Source organism: Notolepis coatsorum (assembly GCF_963971535.1).
Source record: "Notolepis coatsorum genome assembly, contig: SCAFFOLD_663, whole genome shotgun sequence".
Taxonomy (NCBI): domain Eukaryota; kingdom Metazoa; phylum Chordata; class Actinopteri; order Aulopiformes; family Paralepididae; genus Notolepis; species Notolepis coatsorum.
In genome coordinates, this window is record NW_028173133.1 from 22723 (window position 1) to 42964 (window position 20242).

At 40.6% G+C, this 20242-nt stretch overlaps 1 protein-coding gene across 1 annotated transcript; it reads left to right on the forward strand.

Moving 5' to 3' along the window:
• Nucleotides 1-2163: 2163 nt before the first annotated feature.
• On the forward strand, nucleotides 2164-12556 carry rps16 (ribosomal protein S16). The gene is made up of 6 exons (XM_084338854.1): nucleotides 2164-2247; nucleotides 2338-2389; nucleotides 4039-4140; nucleotides 6215-6311; nucleotides 8607-8654; nucleotides 12363-12556. The coding sequence occupies exons 2-6, from the start codon at nucleotides 2342-2344 to the stop codon at nucleotides 12506-12508; spliced, it is 441 nt and encodes a 146-aa protein (XP_084194980.1). The 5' UTR covers nucleotides 2164-2247; nucleotides 2338-2341; the 3' UTR covers nucleotides 12509-12556.
• The last annotated feature ends 7686 nt before the right edge of the window (nucleotides 12557-20242 follow it).

Genomic DNA, 20242 nt, shown 5'->3' on the forward strand with positions numbered 1-20242 from the left:
AAGCATGTCCCTGCCATGGTACCAAATATGTCCCTGCCATGGTACCAAACATGTCCCTGCCATGATACCAAACATGTCCCTGCCATGGTATTGATTGATTGATTGATTGATTGATTGAACATTTTATTAACAGATTGCAGAATGGGTACAATACAGTACGGCTCAATACACACAATTGTTAAGGGGATGCAGACCAGAGAAAGACTTTCGTCTTGTTTACATCAGCGTCCCCCATTTTCAATTCATCGTATCAAATATGTCCCTGCCATGGTAACAATATGGTAAATAATATATATATGGGGGGGGGGGGGGGACCCTTGCGAGCACGGGGAGAACATGCAAACTCCACACAGAAAGGCTTGAGAGATACCCCACCTGGGTACCTGGCATCGCGGAAACCTGGTCCCCAAGCAGGAATCGAACCCTGGACCTTCTTGCTGTGAGGCCGCATACAGTTTTGGCTAATATTAATAAGGTATGTATTGTTGGGCGGCCAGGTAGCGCAGCGGACTAAGCGTCTGTCTACCACCGCAGAGACAGTGGGATTGAATCCAGCTGCGGTACCTCCGGCTTGGTCGGCCGTCCATACTGACACAATTGGCAGTGTCAGCGGGTAGGAAAGCCAGTGGGGTGGGTCCTGGTCATTGTAAACAGCGACTCCTACAGTTCGGTCGGGGCGCCTGCACAGCAAGGGAAGGATCTGGGAGAGGTAGTGTGATCCTTCACGTTACACTCTCCCAGTGAGAGTCCGCGCTGCCAGGTGAAAAGAAGCGGTGGGCTGGGTACACATGTGTCGGAGGAAGCACGTGATAGTCTCCGCCCTCCCAGACCGATGGTGTGTGCAACAACCAGGAAGGGGATTGGGAATTGGCATAACGACTAACATTGGGATGGGAGAAAAACGGGAAATGGAGGGGGAAAAAGAGAATTAAAAAAATATATATATATATTATGTATGTATGTATGTAACTAAGTAAATTTTTTCAATATAAGGCTAGTAATGTATGAATTAGTAAATAAAATATAGTATGTCCTGATGAGTAAATAGGGGTGGGATTAAATAAGTGTATGCTTCTTCCCACTCCATTTCAAATATGTAAATGAAACACACATGCATATAGGCAGAGCAGAGGTCATGCTGACGTGATATGTGTTCTTCCTCCGACAGAAAGCTTTTGATTGTTGATTTGCTTCTTTTTCATTGAAAGGTGAACATTTCAAACTGCATTACAAATCTCCGACCACCAGAGGGCGGGGTTAAGCAGGGGTTTAGAGTAGTGGGTGAAGGCATAGGTTCTATATATATCTATGGGTGAAGGCTCAATATAGAAGACAGGGGGAATGTAGTCATGGGTTTCCTGCGACGTCTCCATGGTTACTCGGTGGGAGACTGGGAGTGACTGCCCTTCTTCTTTTACTTGAGCGAACCCTTGTGAAGTTGAAATAAAAATTATTCTCTGGTAAGGATGTGGGTCCACGCTAATTTATGCTATACCGTCCACCACTGGCCGCATAGAGTAGCAATAGGCATGTTTATGTTTTACTGAATGTTACAAAGTGGTCGTGAGGATTTATGAAGACCTATGGCTTCATCAATGAACAAAATCAGCGTCTAATCGTTCTAATTTTCCCAATTATTATTATTATTATTATTATTATTATTTAAGTAGCACAATTTTATTTGGAAATCCCTGTCAGAATTGTAACAACTATTGGAGGCAAGTCCAGCAGGTGTGACTTTGCCAGGATACATGTATACTTCAGAATATGTCACAGCATCGAGTGGTAATAAATACATAACATGTTTATTATAGTTAACCCTTTCACTGCCACACGACAGGAGGTTAACCCTTTGGAGCATCGCCGTCGGTTGTGTGATAGTAAAGGGTTAACCGGCTGTCGTGTGGCAGTGAAAGGGTTAATAAAAATATATTGGAAAGAATAGACCACCGCAACACTTCCGGTATTTTTAGCTCATGGGAGAGCGGGGGGAGGGCTCTAAAAGCCAAGGCTCCAATCAACAGTCATTATTTTTATCTCTTTCCCCTTCCCCCCTCTCCTCACGAGCTCCATGAAATGCGGAAGTGCAGTGGTAAGCACCCAGCTAAAATGGAGGTAGAAAGATACCAATTGTCGTAAAGGTTTGCCGCGAGAGCCGTAAAGTATCAAACCGTCGCGGCGCAGCCCCTGATGTTCGGCGTGAGAAACCCCGTCTCTCTCTCTTTTACGGCACCACAGCTGAACACGGTGCGTTCTCTCACCGCCGAGCCGTCAAACTGCTAAAACTACCTTTATTGTCGATTATTAAAGCTAACAACTGTGTGTTGTGTATTTCAGAAACATGCCGGCTAAAGGTCCCCTCCAAGCTGTCCAGGTTTTTGGACGTAAAGTGAGTAAATATATCGGATTTATTCCACATGTGGTGTTGTGCTCCTAGCGTTAGCTCGCTCGCTGGTTAGCATGTTAGCACGAGGAGCTACATCGGCCCTCGTTTGCTGTGCAGACCTCCCCGTGAAGTGGGGTCTCCGTACATCATGTGTACACATTTAACTGAGTCGGCGTTTAATTAAAGTGTGTCGCTGGTAGACTAGCCAAGGAATAGAATGTTAAGTGCTATGAAGTCGGCCTCGCCTGGGCGATACTGTCGTGCATTGCATCGAAGCTCGTTAGCACACTCCTAACTACTAGCCCTATTGTAACTGATTGATTGAACATTGTATTAACAGATTGCAGAATGGGTACAGTACAGCTCAATACATACAATTAAGGGGATGCAGACCAGAGAAAGACTTTCGTCTTGTTTACATGATCAGGGTCCCCCATTTTCAATGAGTCATAACATATATGACATACAGATAGACAGTACTGCTACATCTATACATTTATGACATACCAGATTTACAAATACAGTATTGTTTGTGATACAAAAAGTGTCCATAAGGCTTCTGAAAAGCTGTCAGTCTTGTGGCAGGTCTCTGCATATTGCTACCGTTAGAAAACTGAGCGAGTGAACTTTAGTACATCATCTAGTGGCTGTTTGGTTAGAAACTTGGGGATGAAACGTAACATCCCCGAGTCGTATCTTGTGCTAAAACCATTTGTAGGCCATTAACCCTTTCACTGCCACACGACAGCCGGTTAACCCTTTCACTGTGACAATACATAAGGTTAGCCCTTTACTATCACACAACCGACGGCGATGCTCCATCATTAGCATCATTAGCTCTGCGGAGCTGATGATGGAGCAGAGCCGTCGGTTGTGTGATAGTAAAGGGTTAACCTTCTGTCGTGTGGCAGTGAAAGTGTTAAATGGCAGTGCTTCATTGGATCACATCACCAAGATGCTCCCAAATATTACAATGGTAGTGTTTATACCTTGTGTGAATTAATTTGTGGTGTAATTATCCAAACTGATTCACTAACAGACTCATGGCTAGTTTAACATGTCTCAACAAATGCACATGTTATTAATTAAGGATTGTGCCATTATTGCTATTCACATGTAATAATTGTGAATGATTATCTGTAATGAGTTGTGTATCAAGCATCCTTGACTTCCAGGGACAACGATGTAAATAAGTCATTGACTTTTTTGTTCCTCTCCTTGACAAATATGTGATGTAATGATCTGTATATGTTTTGTCTAAATAAATGCCTACCTACCATATTATAAACTGCTTGTGTTTTATACAGTCGTGTCTGCTGTTCTGCCACTACTAATAACATTAACTTGTGTGTGAAACGGTGTGCTGCTAAATCCTTTTCACATTTAAGTGGAAACTCGAGTCTTAACGAGACCACTTACTTATCATTTCAACCATTATCTGAATAAAAAAAAAAAAAAAAAATCTAACCCTAACTAACCATACCATGCACTTGTCCTAATAAACTAACCTACACTGTAGCACTCAACACTTTGATGAACATTGTTACTCAGCTGATAGAGTTGTGCTCTTCCTGATGGCTTGTCGTACAGAACTTGTAAGTCGCTTTGGATAAAAGCGTCAGCTAAATGACTAAATGTAAATGTAATTGCAGAAAACCGCCACAGCAGTCGCTCACTGCAAAAGGGGTAATGGCCTCATCAAGGTGAACGGCAGACCCCTGGAGATGATCGAGCCTGCCACTCTCCAGTACAAGGTCAGTCTAGATGGGGAAACATCTGGTTCAAAGCACCAAGTGGATATATATCTGAGGCTTAATATCTGGCATAGATATTCTTTATTGTCCACAAGGGGGGCGGGATAACGCCACAGTAAAAACAGGATGCATCATTCTAAAAGAAAATATTTAAAAAGAAACTATGCCCTTTACTCATTCTGATAGTGTGTGTGTGTGCATAGGGGGGTGTTAGCACAACAGGTCCAGTTCTTAAGGCGGAGCGGCCAGGGGGGGGTTACGGGGTGTTCAGTTAGTTATGGAGCCGAAACTGTCCGTGTCACCGTTTGTTTTTAATTGGGATTGTCCTACGTTGGCACTGATTGGGATTGTCCTGTCACATCCTATATCCTTCTTGTGACCACTGTGTCCATCCTTGTCAACTTGCCTTCTGAGCCGGGCAGTGAACCCCCTATCTGCTCCCGCAGCGCCTCGCTGGTGGCGTGACCCTCTCCTCTGACCTATTTGGTGAACATGGGTACATGTCCATTTCAAATTAGTGATGCACCGATGTGAAAATTGTGGCCGATAACCGATATTAATATTGCTGTTCTGGCCGCTACCGATATTTATCGATGTCGATATCTCTGTATAGAAAACACTTATTTATGATGATCAATATTTTGAAACTATTTTAAGGCCAAAACATGTAAAAAGATTAAAAATATATATATTTTTTAATATCTGGCCCCATCTTGATATCGGACCAATACCGATGTGTTAAAAAAAAAAAAAAAAAAAAAACTGCCATATCGGCCGATATTATATTGGCGGCCGATATATCGTGCACCACTACAATACATGCATACATTTGATTGCAGTTTTTAGTTACTTTCCTATTTGACTGCGGTAGACATCTAGTTTAATAGTTTTCAAAGAAAATAAATAGTCACATTTTGGGAAATTGGTGAAGCGGTTTTCTTTTTTTCCCAGGCTCCTAGTATATATCAATATAAGAAGAAATTCCAGAGGATTTTCATGGGGTGCACAACGATATTGCTTTTTTCACCCAGATATCGATAACTCTGCTCCTCAAGGTCGATACCGATAACCGATATATATATATTGTATTATAAAAAAAATATTGTATGTATATTCCTGTAGTTTTGACCTAACCAGATTTATCATGCCATGAGCGTTACTACTATGAAAAAAAACAAAGCCAAGAGAACAGTTTTGACTCTTCAAATAAAGTGACTATTTATTTTTTTATACCACCCAACGTGGATATCCTGCGAGGTTGCTCTCGCACGGCTCTGTTCTTGTGGCGTATGGGAGCGTAGCGCTTTGCGCTGTGACGTACATTCCCGTTCCACGACGTTGGAGAGTAAGCTCCGTCCCCGGCCTTCAGGCTGGTGAGGACGGGGTGTTCTGTATATTCCTACATCTTCTCGGAGCCCTTTGGGCCATGACTGAGGAGCTAAACCATGCAGTGCACAACCTCGCTTGTGTCAATGTTGTATAATGAGTTCTGCCAGATATCAATGATCATAAAGAACGGAGTTCCAATGGCATACATTCATAACCCTGCTGTGATGTAATTTAGTTTCTCCAGGAGTTTTTTTTAACTTGCCACTGTCACCTACCCACGACAACGGGTATTGTGCTTTGTCAGTAGGGATGGGTACCGTTCACATTTGAACCGATACGGTACTGGTACCTGTGAATTGATACCGGTACCCAACGGTACCTTTTTTCGGTACTTTAGTCTCTAAAAATTTAGTTGTGAAAAGAAAGAAAAATTCAAACTTCAAAATAACCACATTTTCAACTGTTTTTGGCTTGCCACTGCCCAGACTGCTTTGATGTTGAATCAAGTCAAATCCTAAGTAAGCGTATATTGTGCGTGTGAACGTTGACATGAAAAGAAAAAGGGAAAAATGTAAAAAAATATATATATATATTATCGGAGCTATCAATACTTTTATCGGGATGACGTCATAATTGCTGATATCGGCCTGATAATTATCGTGCATCCCTAATTTCTTTCATCAGGATGGTTGAAACGTTTTCATATCGCCCCGCCCCTGGTTGATTGTTGCATCTCTCTTTCCAGCTCCTGGAGCCAGTTCTGCTGCTCGGCAAAGAGCGTTTCGCTGGCGTTGACATCAGAGTCAGAGTGAAGGGTGGTGGACACGTCGCTCAGATCTACGGTAAGGGTTAAAGCAGTGGGGTCCGGGCACCCCCAGGTCAATAGTTTAATTCCACTACAATTGTATTCACTAGAAGTTAAAGGAACATGTCAACTTTTTGGGAAATTAGCTTATTTGCCATCTACCCTGGAGTTAGACAAGCAGATGCATACCCCTTTCTTCTCTGTGCATGCATTACATAGGCTTAGGGATCAGCCGCACCGTTAGCCTAGCTTAGCGTCATTCACTGGAAGTATGTGTGCCAGTGTTGCCTAGTTCCCAACATTCACGAAATACACTCCAAAACGTTCCTGTAAACATGTTGTGACCTGTGTATTTACCACGTGGATAGATAAAAAAAGATATATATACTTTTTTGCTTGTCTAACTCCAGGGTAGATGGCAAATAAGCTAATTTCCCAAAAAGTTGGTGTGTTCCTTTAAGCCAGGGGATCTCAAACTTTTTTTTACCACGCCACGACTATTTTACTCTGATTTCTTTTTGTGTAATTTCAATATGGAATTAAGGAATATCAAAATAAAAGCACACGTTGTTGAACTTGGATTATGCATATTTATTAGAACATTTAATTACAGCACTATGTTATCAATACACATTTATAAAACAAGGCATATTTAGCCAAAATATGTTGCTAGAACATAAACAGAAAAAAATAGCTTCCATCTCGACAAGGTGCAGCAGAACAACGTATTATTTGTCTGTTCTCAACTGACCACCCAACGTGGATATCCTGCGAGGTTGCTCTCGCACGGCTCTGTTCTTGTGGCGTATGGGAGCGTAGCGCTTTGCGCTGTGACGTACATTCCCGTTCCACGACGTTGGAGAGTAAGCTCCGTCCCCGGCCTTCAGGCTGGTGAGGACGGGGTGTTCTGTATATTCCTACATCTTCTCGGAGCCCTTTGGGCCATGACTGAGGAGCTAAACCATGCAGTGCACAACCCCTCTTGTGTCAATGTTGTATAATGAGTTCTGCCAGATATCAATGATCATAAAGAACGGAGTTCCAATGGCAGACATTCATAACCTTGCTGTGATGTAATTTAGTTTCTCCAGGAGTTTTTTTTTTTTTTTTTATATAACTTGCCAATGTGCGACCCCGCTGTCACCTACCCATGACCCCACTTTGGGTCACGACCTGTAGTTTGAGAACCGCTGCTTTAAGAGAATGTATAATGACTTATGATCATAGGTTTCGTTCTCGCCACCTACAGTCGGTTGTTGAATTTTGTACTAAATTACATCAACAAATATTTTCTCATATGGGGGTCCCTAACCTATTGCATGTCTTTTTTCGGGCTCCTTGAGACAAAGAAAATTAAGAACCCCTGGATTAAAGAACCATACCAGACCCAGTGTGATTTATAGACTGATCATTACTGTAGATTGTCCCCGTCTTTAACCAATTTTGTGTTCATGTATTTTTGGGGTGTTTTTTACTGATCTCCACTTACCATACAAACCTGCACCAATGGTTCACTTCACACCACATTGGTGTTGAAAAAGGGTCGTCTGCCTCCATGACACCTGAAAGTTGCTAGGTGTCGATGATTCACCCTGAATACCACCACGCCTTTTTATTTTCACTAACACTACTACAAGCCCCAAACTAAAAGGGCTTGCTCGCCACTGTGTGCTATATCAAATGGTGGGATGGACCCCTCTATACGTACGGAGGAAATCACATGTATGTTTTTTATATATAAGGTCGTCCTAGGGAAGCTTCCCCGTTATCTTTCTAGTCTCATTAGCTTAGCCTCTAGCAGCGACCATACCAGGTCCACAAGATGGCTACTTTTAAAAACTCCCAGAATACTCCCTGAACTAGGAAAGACTGCTTTTTCTCACTTCGCACCTTGGGCATGAATGGGCTACAATACAAGAATATTATCCACTTGGATACCCTGGTCTCTAATGTAGCTGCTTTCTGTAGTGGGGTCCCCACTGCAAAATTACTGTATTACCCTCAGTCATACACTTTTACTATCATGTGAGCTACTCTTGTGTTTTATGTGATGTATTGCATTTTGTATACATGCACTTTTATTGCCGTTATCTTGGCCAGGTCTTCCTTGTAAAAGAGATCTCGTATCTCAATGGGACTTCCTTGTTAAATAAAGGTCATATTAAATGTTTAAGACGGTGACAATCTGGTAATGTCGAAGTAAAAATAACACTGGTGGGTTCATTTTCAAGGCCTCATTTTCAAGGCCTCGAATCGGGTCTTAACATATTTTCTTTTGTGCTTCCAAATAGTCTTAGTGGTTATATATTGATGTCTTCCACTTGTCTTGCAGCCATCCGTCAGGCCATCTCCAAGTCCCTGGTCGCATACTACCAGAAGTGTAAGTATTAATGATTTGATTCTGTAAATCTAATGTCTTTGGGATCGGTCCACTTGAAGTGCTATGCAGTGTAGAATCCTTCCCCAACAAATGACCTGAGTTGGAGACTGGTGCTATTCAGAGAATCTGTGAGTGTTAGTAATTCCTTCCACCAAGTGTCTATTGGCACTTTTACACTGACGCTACCTTCACATGGTCCTTGTTGCACTTTTATCAAATACGGCTATAAAAAGTCTTAGTATTGTGCTCGCCATTCTGCACATCCAACTCTTAAACTGTTATTTAGTAATTAAGCATTACATCACGCGCAGGAGTGGTTTGTGAACAATAAACCATGCCTAGGGGTGGTCGTTAGGCCCAAGGCGCAGCCGAGCGTCGTTAGACCCCCCTAGGCATGGTTTATTGTTCACAAATCACGACTGCAAGTGGTGTAATGCTTTTATACAACTGCCACATTCATCCAACCTTATTGCTATACAATAAGTAAGGGATAATGTATAGCTACGAGGTCATTGTCGCAAAATAATTGACCGACACAGAGTTTAAAATACCGAGCCGCCTCGGCGAGGTGTTTTAAACGTCAGTGAAGGTCAATTATTTTGCGACAATGATCGAGTATAGCTATACATTATCCCGCTTATTACATGGCTAACTTACTCGTCGCTCCGCCCCCTGTCATCGCCGGCAGCAGAACACCGGCAGTGTCTAATTGCACTGAAACAGTGTGTCAGTGGGGCTTGATTGCCAACAGCTGCGCACAGCGGTCATTATTGTCCCACAGCGGTCATTATTGTCTGATAAGGGGGGCTATTGACCAATCACAAGCAAGCATTTCGGCGAATGTGAAAACGCCATGTAATAAACACATTAATCGAAGATTTATTGAGAACCATCCGCCAGAAAAAGTAGTTCCCACAACTACAAAAAAGACAAGTTGCCTCCATGTGGAAGCAGCTTGAAGTGCATCCAACCAACTAACACATCCAACTGTGTGTTATTGGAATGATTGAGAAGTTGCCTCATGTGGAAGCAGCTCGGAAGTGCATCCAACGGATCCAACAAACTAACATATCCAACTGCCTTTCAACTAAGGCATCCAACCAACTAACACATCCAACTGCCTTTCAACTAAGACATCCAACCAACTAACGCATCCAACTTTTCTTTAGTTTTTAATTATGAAGTTAGTGGTTATTGGAATGATTGATTGATTGATTGAAAATTGTATTACCAGATGCAGAATGGGTACAATACAGTACGGCTCAATACACACAATTGTTAAGGGGATGCAGACCTACTTTCTATAGAACTTCATTCTTAGATGCTTCTATTGAAAGTAGGTTAAAAAAAAAACATTGCAATTAATCAAAGACATTGTGTGTGTGAGAGAGAGTCTGGAAGCCAGACAATGTGAGAGATGAGCTCTGGCAAGGAAGAGGAAGGGAAAAAAATTGCTAATCAATCAATTTGCGCGATTTTTCTTTTGTTCTATAATGACTCATGACTAGGGATGGGTACCTTTCACATTTGAACCGATACCGGTACCTGTGAATCGATACCGGTACCCAACGGTACCTTTTTCCGGTACTTAAAAAAAAATATATATATATATTTTTTATTAATTCTTTTTATTTTACTTTTATTTTATTTTTTTTTACTTTTTTTTTCATGTCAACGTTCACACGCACAATATATGCTTACCTAGGATTTGACTTGATTCAACAACAAAGCAGTCGGAGCAATGACAAGCCGAAAACTGTTGAAATTTAATTTACCTACCTCAGTCGTAAAAAAAAAATCCAAACTTCAAATAACTACAATTTCGACAGTTTTCGGCTTGTCATTGCTCCGACTGCTTTGTTGTTGAATCAAGTCAAATCCTAGGTAAGCATATATTGTGCGTGTGAACGTTGACATGAAAAAAAAAAAAAAACGGTATAAATTTTTTTTATAAAAAATATTTTTTTTTATTTTTTTTTTATTTTTTTGGTTTCTCACTTGATTCGATACTCGGTAGTACCGACGTGTTTCGGTTCGGTACCTCAAAAGTACCGAATTCGGTACCCATCCCTACTCATGACCCATCAATTACATCATCCAACATTGTTTAAAGGACTAAGACATTCGCCGTGACAGAATCGCTTCATATTTAGTTGTTATGACTCTATCAACATATCCATTTGTTAAAGATTATTGTCCGCCATCTTGTTTTCTCCCGGAGTGATCCGGCGGAGTGATATGTGATTCGGTTGTGGGCGGGTCCTGGGACCAGGAGCGTGGAATTGTGAAGAATAAATACGTGTAAAATGACTGTTTCAGCCAATCAGAATAGAGAAATTTGCATGCCGTTGTATAATATGCGTTAAGGTATTAGTATTTGGTAAAGCACGTCATTCAGTAATTTGTCTGTTCTCAACTGACCACCCAACGTGGATATCCTGCGAGGTTGCTCTCGCACGGCTCTGTTCTTGTGGCGTATGGGAGCGTAGCGCTTTGCGCTGTGACGTACATTCCCGTTCCACGACGTTGGAGAGTAAGCTCCGTCCCTGGCCTTCAGGCCGGTGAGGACGGGGTGTTCTGTATATTCCTACATCTTCTCGGAGCCCTTTGGGCCATGACTGAGGAGCTAAACCATGCAGTGCACAACCCCTCTTGTGTCAATGTTGTATAATGAGTTCTGCCAGATATCAATGATCATAAAGAACAGACTTCCAATGGCAGACATTCATAACCCTGCTGTGATGTATTTTAGTTTCTCCAGGAGTTTATTTTTTTAACTTGCCAATGTGCTTGGCACTGTCACCTACCCACAACCCCACTTTTGGTCACGATCTGTAGTTTGAGAACCGCTGCTTTAAGAGAATGTATAATGACTTATGATCATGTGTTTCGTTCTCTCCACCTACAGTCTAGACGGTTATTGAATTTTGTACAAAATTACATCTAACAACAAATATGGTCATTGTTGCACTTTTATCAAATACGGCTATAAAATGTCTTAGTATTGTGCTCGCCATTCTGCACATCCAACTCTTAAACTGTTATTTAGTAATGTGTTAAGGTAATAGTATTTGGTAAAGCACGTCATTCAGTAATATGCGTTTGTTAAGGTAATTGGTAATACATGTTACAAAATGGTATGTCAGTAGTTTGAGTGGTATCTAGCAAGAAAGTTAATTTGACAACTTTCAGCTGTTTTTGTTTTTTGTAATTACTTATAAGATGGATGACTAAATCCATTTGTTTACATACATTTAGAGCCTTTTTGGAGATGGCTTTTCTGAATTCACAAGATTGTAAAGAAGGCGTGGTTATCGCCATTTTAGTTCACCAGCTACCATGCTGGCTGCCGCCCACATTCCTCTAACCTACTGTAACTAGCAGATTTTTTTTAGTATTTGACACAAAGTGATTGGTCAGTTTGCATGTTGCATGACAATTTTTCACTTCTGGTTTTTCAAGTCACTTTGTTTTGGCTCGCATGTTTGTTCTGAGCTGCCTGTTGCATACTGTCCCCCACCATCACGTCAGACCTAGTCTGCCATACAATATTGGTAGCCCAATTATTCCCCTCTGTACTTGGATTTCTAACCATTAATTGGGGAGGCCTAAATGATGGTCTCTCTGTGGCCAAAGTCATCTCTGCTCGGCAACATTGTCAATAAAAAGATTAATTTGATCTTTTCTTATTTAAATGTTTCCTCCCAGATGTGGACGAGGCCTCCAAGAAGGAGATCAAGGACATCCTGATCCAGTACGACAGGACCCTGCTGGTCGCTGATCCCCGCCGCTGTGAGTCCAAGAAGTTCGGTGGACCTGGAGCCCGTGCCCGCTACCAGAAGTCTTACCGTTAACCGCCCTGTACATTTTCATAATAAATCTGAGGGACAAAGGAAGTTCAACTGGTCTCTTTCTGTTCTGTGGAGTCGCTTCGTATCCAGTTAATTAGCCTTGTGAAATGACCTTACTGTCATATTAGGATTATTAGACTATGACTAATGGAATATAATAAGTATTTATATTCTATTCTATTAGTTATCATCTTGGAACATGTGAACAACAGTGCCTAACCACAATGCCAAACCATTATCTACCATATCTTTTTGACTTATATCTCTGGCCTCTATCTCTTTGTTTTTATGAACTGGACTGGGAGGTGGAATCAGTAAAATGCAAAATCTGGGGAAATATGTAGTTTTGTAATTTACTATCTAAACGACATGACTCAGTAGTTAACTACTGAAATAGATATTGATATTTGAATGTAACTACTCCCAACACTGCTGCCAAATCAGTATGTGGCTCAATTGAGCGACGGCTCGGCTCCATGCATGACCTGGGCAGCGGTTCTCAACCTTTTTCTAAACTTTCTAAAGGTTCCCCAGATTAAGGGATGTAAAAATAATTATATAATCTCTTATTGGTCCTATTTAAATAAATATATATACAGTCGACTGACAATTTTGGCTCTACACCACCACTATAGACTTGAAATGAAGTGAGATGTGCTTTAAATGCAGACTTTCAGCTTTTAGGGTATTTACTTCCAAATCCGGTGAACAGTGTAGGAATTAAAACCGTTTCTACTTGTGCACCCCTCCTTTTTAAGGGACAAAGTGTTTGGACAAACTAACAATCCATACATAATAAATAATGGTCACTTTTAATACTCATACAGAATATGAGCAGATTGTTGCCCGAACACTTTGGAATTCATCCTGCTGCTTTCGTCAGCAGTTGCATCATCAATAAATACAAGGGAACCAGTTCCATTGGCAGCCATACATGCCCACGCCATGCTGCCATGCTTCACTGATGAGGTGGTGTGCTTTCGATCATGAGCCGTTCCTTTCCTTCTCTATATTATATATATTACATATACTCGGATCATTCTGGTCTGTCCATGTGATGTTTCAGAGCTGTACATGTCTTTTTAGATGTTTCTTTTGGCAAATTAATTAAAACTGTTGGCAGAAGTCCTGTTTTTGAGGCTCATCAATGGTTTACATCTTGTGGTGAACCCTCTACTCATTCTGGTGAAGTCTTCTCTTGATTGTTGACTGACACAGATACGCCTGCCTCCTGGAGAGTGTTCTTGATCTGGCCAACTGTTGTGAAGGGGTCTTCACCAGGGAAAGAATTCTTCTGCCATCCAGTTTTCTGTGGTCTTCAGAGTCTTTGGGTGTTGTTGAGCCCACCAGTGCGTTCTTTCTTTTTAAGAATGTACCAAACGGTTGATTTGGCCACACCTAATGTTTTTGCTATCTCTCTGATGGGTTTGGCAGCCTAATGATGGCTCGCAGTGAAGTGGTGACAGCTCTTTGGACCTCATATTGAGAGTTGACGGCAACCCATGCCTGATGCCAAATGCAAATACCACATGTGAAATGAACTCTAGACCTATTATCTGCTCCTTGTATAATAACGAGGGAATAACACACCTGGCTGGCCGTGGAGCAGCTAATTTTGGCCCCTTAAAAAGGAGTCGCATATATAAATGGTTGTAATTCCTACACCATTGACCTGATTTAAATACCCTCAAATTAAACCTGAAAGTCTGCACATCTTGATTGTTTAATTTCAAATCCATTATGGGACCTGACTGTATATTCTCTCCATGGGATATTGGTAATATTTCATATATATATATTTATTAGGGATGTTCGATATTGGCTTTTTTACCGATATTGTCCAACTCTTAATTTCCGAAACCGATATCAACCGATACCGATATATGCAGGGTTACCCCCCCCCAAAATGGAATAATTTCAGGTAATTAACATTACATATCTCTTGTTGTGGAATTAACACAACATTATGCATATTTTTGACAATAAATAAAAACATTATGCATATTTTTGACAATAAATAAAATCAGAATTTGTTCTTACTTGCTTGCCTGGGTAAATAAAGGTTATAGAAATGCAAAAAAAAACGATAGATATTTTCCGATATCACATTTTAATGCCGATATCGGCCGATAATATCGGACATCCCTAATATTTATATTCTCTCCATGGGCTATTGATCCTATTATATATATATATATATATATATATATATATATATATATATATATATATATATATATATATATATATATATATATGCACACACAGACCCAGTCAAAAGTTTGGACACACTTTCTCATGGAACTGACATTTGACTGGTACTGTATATAAAATATTCTCTCCATGGGCAATTGGTCCAATTTAGCTGGGGAGCCCTGGTTGAGAACCACTCACTTTACAGTGTCATGCTGCAGTCTACAGTGTGTTGGATGAAGTGGGAAGGGGATACCAGAACATTTATGTTCTGTTTACTGCAGACCAGAGAGACTGGGAAACCCATGTTACTGACCAAAAACTCTATAATGTCAGAATGTAGAGCTATTTAACAAATACCATTTTCAGCACCTTTAATGGAGAGCTTGAAATTTAGTTGAATTGAAATGTATGTTTAAAATAGGAAGGACTATTCCAAAACATTTAATTTCAGTGGGGTTTATTCTTCCACTAAGATACTTTATATGCACCTGAGAAAACACAAGATCTAACTAACTAGCCAACTGTCTGCTGAAATCTAAAAATGTATTAATCATACATTAGTTACAGTATGTAGGTGTGAATACTTGAGACAACTGTTGCATCGATTGGTAGAATCCATACAATTTGCTGTTTAGATTACAGGTGCAGCCCAATAAATTAGAATATCGTGGAAAAGTCAATATATTTCGCTGTATTGATGCAGTCATTTGTGCAAAATGACTCCCAACCAAGTACTGAGTGAACATACTTTTCAGAAGGCCGACATTTCTATATAAATTTTTTTTTTTATTGGTCTTATGTAATATTCAAACTTTCTCAGATACTGAAATTTGGGCTGTAAGCCATAATCATCAAAATTAAAACAAATAAAGGCTTGAAATATTGTCACTTTGTGTGTCATGAATCTATAACCTATTAGAGTTTCGCTTTTTGAATTGAATTACTGAAATAAAATAACCTTTCCACGATATAATAAATATTGCACCAGTGAGATTACCATTACCAGATGAAGAAAATATATCATTAGTGAGTTTTAATAAAGTAGTAGTTGTGGAATGATTGGAGCGAAAACCAGATTGTGAAGGTGATAAAATATTGTTGTTCCTGAGATAATTAGACAGTTGTTTATAAATTAACTTTTCAAAGACTTTTGCTATGGAACAGATAATTGCTATTGGTCTGTAATTATTGGGATCTAGTACATTGCCTGCTTTGTGGAGAGGAGTGATTTTTGAGTGCTTCCAGATCTGGAGGGTGAACTGAACAATTTGACCTCATGTTGCTTACAATTATTTACCTACTGGAGGAGGAAAACCTTAGATCAATGTCCCCAATTAAATAAGGTATAAAATAAGCACAAAGTCAACTGAACATTCTCAAGTCTGACAATATTTCCCACAGTATAATTCACCATCTACAACACGTATACCGTATTATAAGTAAATACTCCAATTCAAAGTGTCATGCAGGATTCCTATTCTCTGTTGGTATTGCCTAGGGATGCTCGATATTGGCTTTTTTACCGATACCGATATACCGATATTGTCCAACTCTTAATTTCCGATACCGATATCAACCGATACCGATATATGCAGGGTTTCCCCCCCCCCCCCCCCCCCCCCAAAAATGGAATAATTTCAGGTAATTAACATTACATATCTATTGTTGTGGAATTAACACAACATTATGCATACTTTTGACAGTAAATAAAATCAGAATTTGTTCTTACTTGCTTGCCTGGGTAAATAAAGGTTATAGAAATCTAAAAAAAAAAATATATATATTATTTTTATTTTGAAACCGATACCGATATTTTCCGATATCACATTTTAATGCCGATATCGGCCGATAATATCGGACACTATTGCCCATAAACTACAGGAACAGCTTTGGGAATGAATCTAATTATCGTGTACTGTAGTCATCATGGGTTTCATGGCAAGAAACAGCATCCAGGATAATTTCTGGCCTCCGTCTGCTGCCCACGATTAAAACATAAAACACAGCCAAGACTATTTATATGGCCTTAATATTTGATCACAGATTTCATAATGTGCAGTTATTACCAATAAATATAGGTATATAAACGGCTCTTTCACACGGTTAATTTTTTTATCAGATTGAGGCCGTTTCTAGTTACGAGACGGCGAGTTTCCACAGCAAAGTTTACAATTGATTGATTGATTGATTGATTGACAATTTTATTAACAGATTGCAGAATAGGTACAATACAGTACGGCTCAATACACACAATTGTTAAGGGGATAGATTACTTACAAGTGACAAAGGTAATCTCCCCAACAGCTAACGTTTGATGACTTGTAAATGCAAGTTTCTGTATTTATTATTTCTTGCTTGAGCAGCAGGATATGTAGTGAGTTTTACACATTATGAAAAGTTAATATGGGGGGGGGGGGGGGGGGGGTAAATGGGGGACCCCGATGTAAACAAGACGAAAGTCTTTCTCTGGTCTGCATCCCCTTAACAATTGTGTGTATTGAGCCGTACTGTATACCCATTCTGCAATCTGTTAATAAAAATGTCAATCAATCAATCAATCAATTACCTAGCTAGCTAGCTAGCTAAATTATCTAACGTTAAACTAAACTTCACTAACAGACAAGTTGATGTTGATGTCAGCCACAAAGACACACCAAAAGTATATTTCTGTAGTAACTGCTAGCTAGAAATTGTAACAATAATAATAATAATAATACAATTCAAATAAAAACAAACCAGCTACAGTAGCTGTTCGCGGATGACTCAGCCCTGCTGGTCTCTGACAAGAACAAGTTACAGGTTGAAAAAACCCTCAGCTCAGAACTCGGCAGAATCTGCACCTGCTCGCTGACAACAAACTATCATTACAACTGGGTAAAACAGAGTCCATTCTCTTCGGTTCAAATAACAAACTCAGCTAGGCCGACGGCTTCTCAGTTGCAGTGGGTGACAGTTTTGTCACAAGGAAAAATTAAATTACATACCTGGGTTCCATCCTAGAGGCAAATCTTTCCTGTGACAAAGTGGCATCCAATGTAATCAAAAAAGTCAACCAACGAACTAGATTATTGTACCGGATCTCCTCTCTGGTAAACAAGAATACCCTGAAGACTCTGGCAGGAGCACTCATTCAAGGGTACTACGACTATGCTTGCACCTCATGGTACCAAAGCACCTCAAAGGCGCTAAAAACAAAATTACAAACATCACAAAACAAACTGGTCAGACTACTGCTTGACCTTACTACTAGAACCCACCTCACCCCTGCCCACTTTGACAACCTAGGATGGCTTAGAGTAGACGACAGAGTACAGCAACTTGCAATGGGCCTGGTCTACAAGATACACTACACCACTAAGGTACCCATGTACACGTCAAAATACTTCCCAAAGGTCAGTGAATTCCACGACCACAACACCAGAGGGAGCTCCACAAATCATGTTAAACCCAGATTCGTTTCAAACAAGGGACTAAACACGTTTCGCAATTATGCCACAACAAGGTCAACAATGTTAGGTGAGATCCTAACAGGAAATATATACATACGATGGGGAGGAGACTGTACATTAGGAGGGGGTGGGTGGGAGGGGGGTTTGGACATTTACGGCCTACAGGTAGGCTATAAGTTACCTGCTGCAGTGAACATACTCCACCTGAAAAGCAGGTTTATTGAGGTATTCCACATAAGGGCAAAGGGCTATCAATGCAGCTACCAAAAGTTATACTATGAAGGTAACAGTACTGTATATTTGCATATCGTATATGTCACAAATGTAACAGTACTATATACCTGTATGTCATGTATGTCCCTATGCCATAAATGTCATGATGTCATGTATGTTGTGTATGTCATAAATGTCACCAGGGCCAGACTGGGGAAATAATTCATACCGGGAGATATAGCGCGAAATATAGCCCCAATCAGGCCACTTTTTAAGCGGGGGTCTGGGGGTCCCCCACCAGGATTTTTTTTGTTACAAAGACTTCATTTCCTGCATTCTGGTGAATTTTAGTGCATGTGAATCACAAACTAATGAGCCAACAATTGCTTAGTACAATGTACTGTTATGGACCTCAAATAAAATTGTTGTGGCACTAGCAATGGTACCTTCAAAAAGAAAAAAGCAAGAGCACAACATATTTTTCTATTTACTATTATAATACAGTTAACCACTCTCTCCTGTAAGGGCCTTTCTTTTCTTTGTTTTATCCCTCTCTCCTCCACCCTTTCTCTTTCTTCCACTGTCCATCTTGACATCAACGTTAATTGACTTTCGCTCTACTGTATCTCTCCCGAGTCCCTCACTACCTGGCTCATTGCCTGGCTGTTATTCTGCATCTGAGTGCCGTCTGCCATACCATTCGCCGCCTCCGCTGTCAATCAGTTGTATCGCCTGGTCCCGCCTCCACCAATCACAAGCGGCAGCACGGCTCCATTGTGTGTGTGAGATCCACGTGAGGGAGAGAGAGTCAGATAGTTCTCCAACTCTGTCGCAGACAGTGAAATCCTGGTTGTTCCCCACCCACCTAGGTTATCTAACTATCGCGCCGCGCCGCCGCCACAACTAGAAACAATGTCCTGGCAAAAAAATAATTATAATAAAAAAAAGAAAATTAATTAATTTCTTTATATAATTTTAATTTTTTATCTGTGCAGGCCAGGCCACGGGAAAACTCCCGGTGCTCCCGATGGCCAGTCCGGGCCTGAATGTCACTATGAATTGAAAATGGGGGACCCTGATGTAAACAAGACGAAAGTCTTTCTCTGGTCTGCATCCCCTTAACAATTGTGTGTATTGAGCCGTACTGTATTGTACCCATTTTGCAATCTGTTAAATACAGTTTTCATTCATTCATTCATTCATTCAATTCAATTCACTACACGACCAAGGTACCCATGTACATGTCAAAATACTTCCCAAAGGTCAGTGAATACCACGATCACAACACCAGAGGGAGCTCCACCCAAGCTTAGCAGGCGCCCCGACCGAACTGTAGGAGTCGCTGTTTACAACGACCCAGACCCACCCCGCCAGCTTCTCCCACCCTCTAATACAGCCAATTGTATTAGTGCAGACGGCCAGCCAAGCTGGTGACAACCCCGGAGCTGTGAGCTGGATTCGCCTGTTCGAATCCAGCTCACAGCTCCGGGGTTGGTGACGAACGCAATCTCCGCTCGGCCACCTAACCGCCCTCCAATGCACAGTTTCTATGTCAAATGTATATACACTCTTTTCTGGATTTTTTAGTATCACAAACAGTACTGTATTTGAAAATCTGGTATGTCATAAATGTATAGATGTAGCAGTACTGACTATCTGTATGTCGTGTGTGTCATATGATGAATTGAAAATGGAGGACCCTGATGGAAACAAGACGAAAGTCTTTCTCAGGTCTGCATCCTCTTAACAATTGTATGTATTGAGCTGTACTGTACTGTACCCATTCTGCAATCTGTTAATAAACTTTTCAATCAATCAATCAATCAATCAATTCAATCAATCAATCAATCAATCAATCAATTGATTAATTTGAGGGAAC

Coding starts and splice junctions, on each gene's coding strand:
- rps16 (XM_084338854.1), top strand. CDS start 2,342: ATGCCGGCTAAAGGTCCCCTCCAAGCTGTCCAGGTTTTTGGACGTAAA. Junction 2,390..4,038: donor TCCAGGTTTTTGGACGTAAA/GTGAGTAAATAT, acceptor ATGTAATTGCAG/AAAACCGCCACAGCAGTCGC. Junction 4,141..6,214: donor CTGCCACTCTCCAGTACAAG/GTCAGTCTAGAT, acceptor CTCTCTTTCCAG/CTCCTGGAGCCAGTTCTGCT.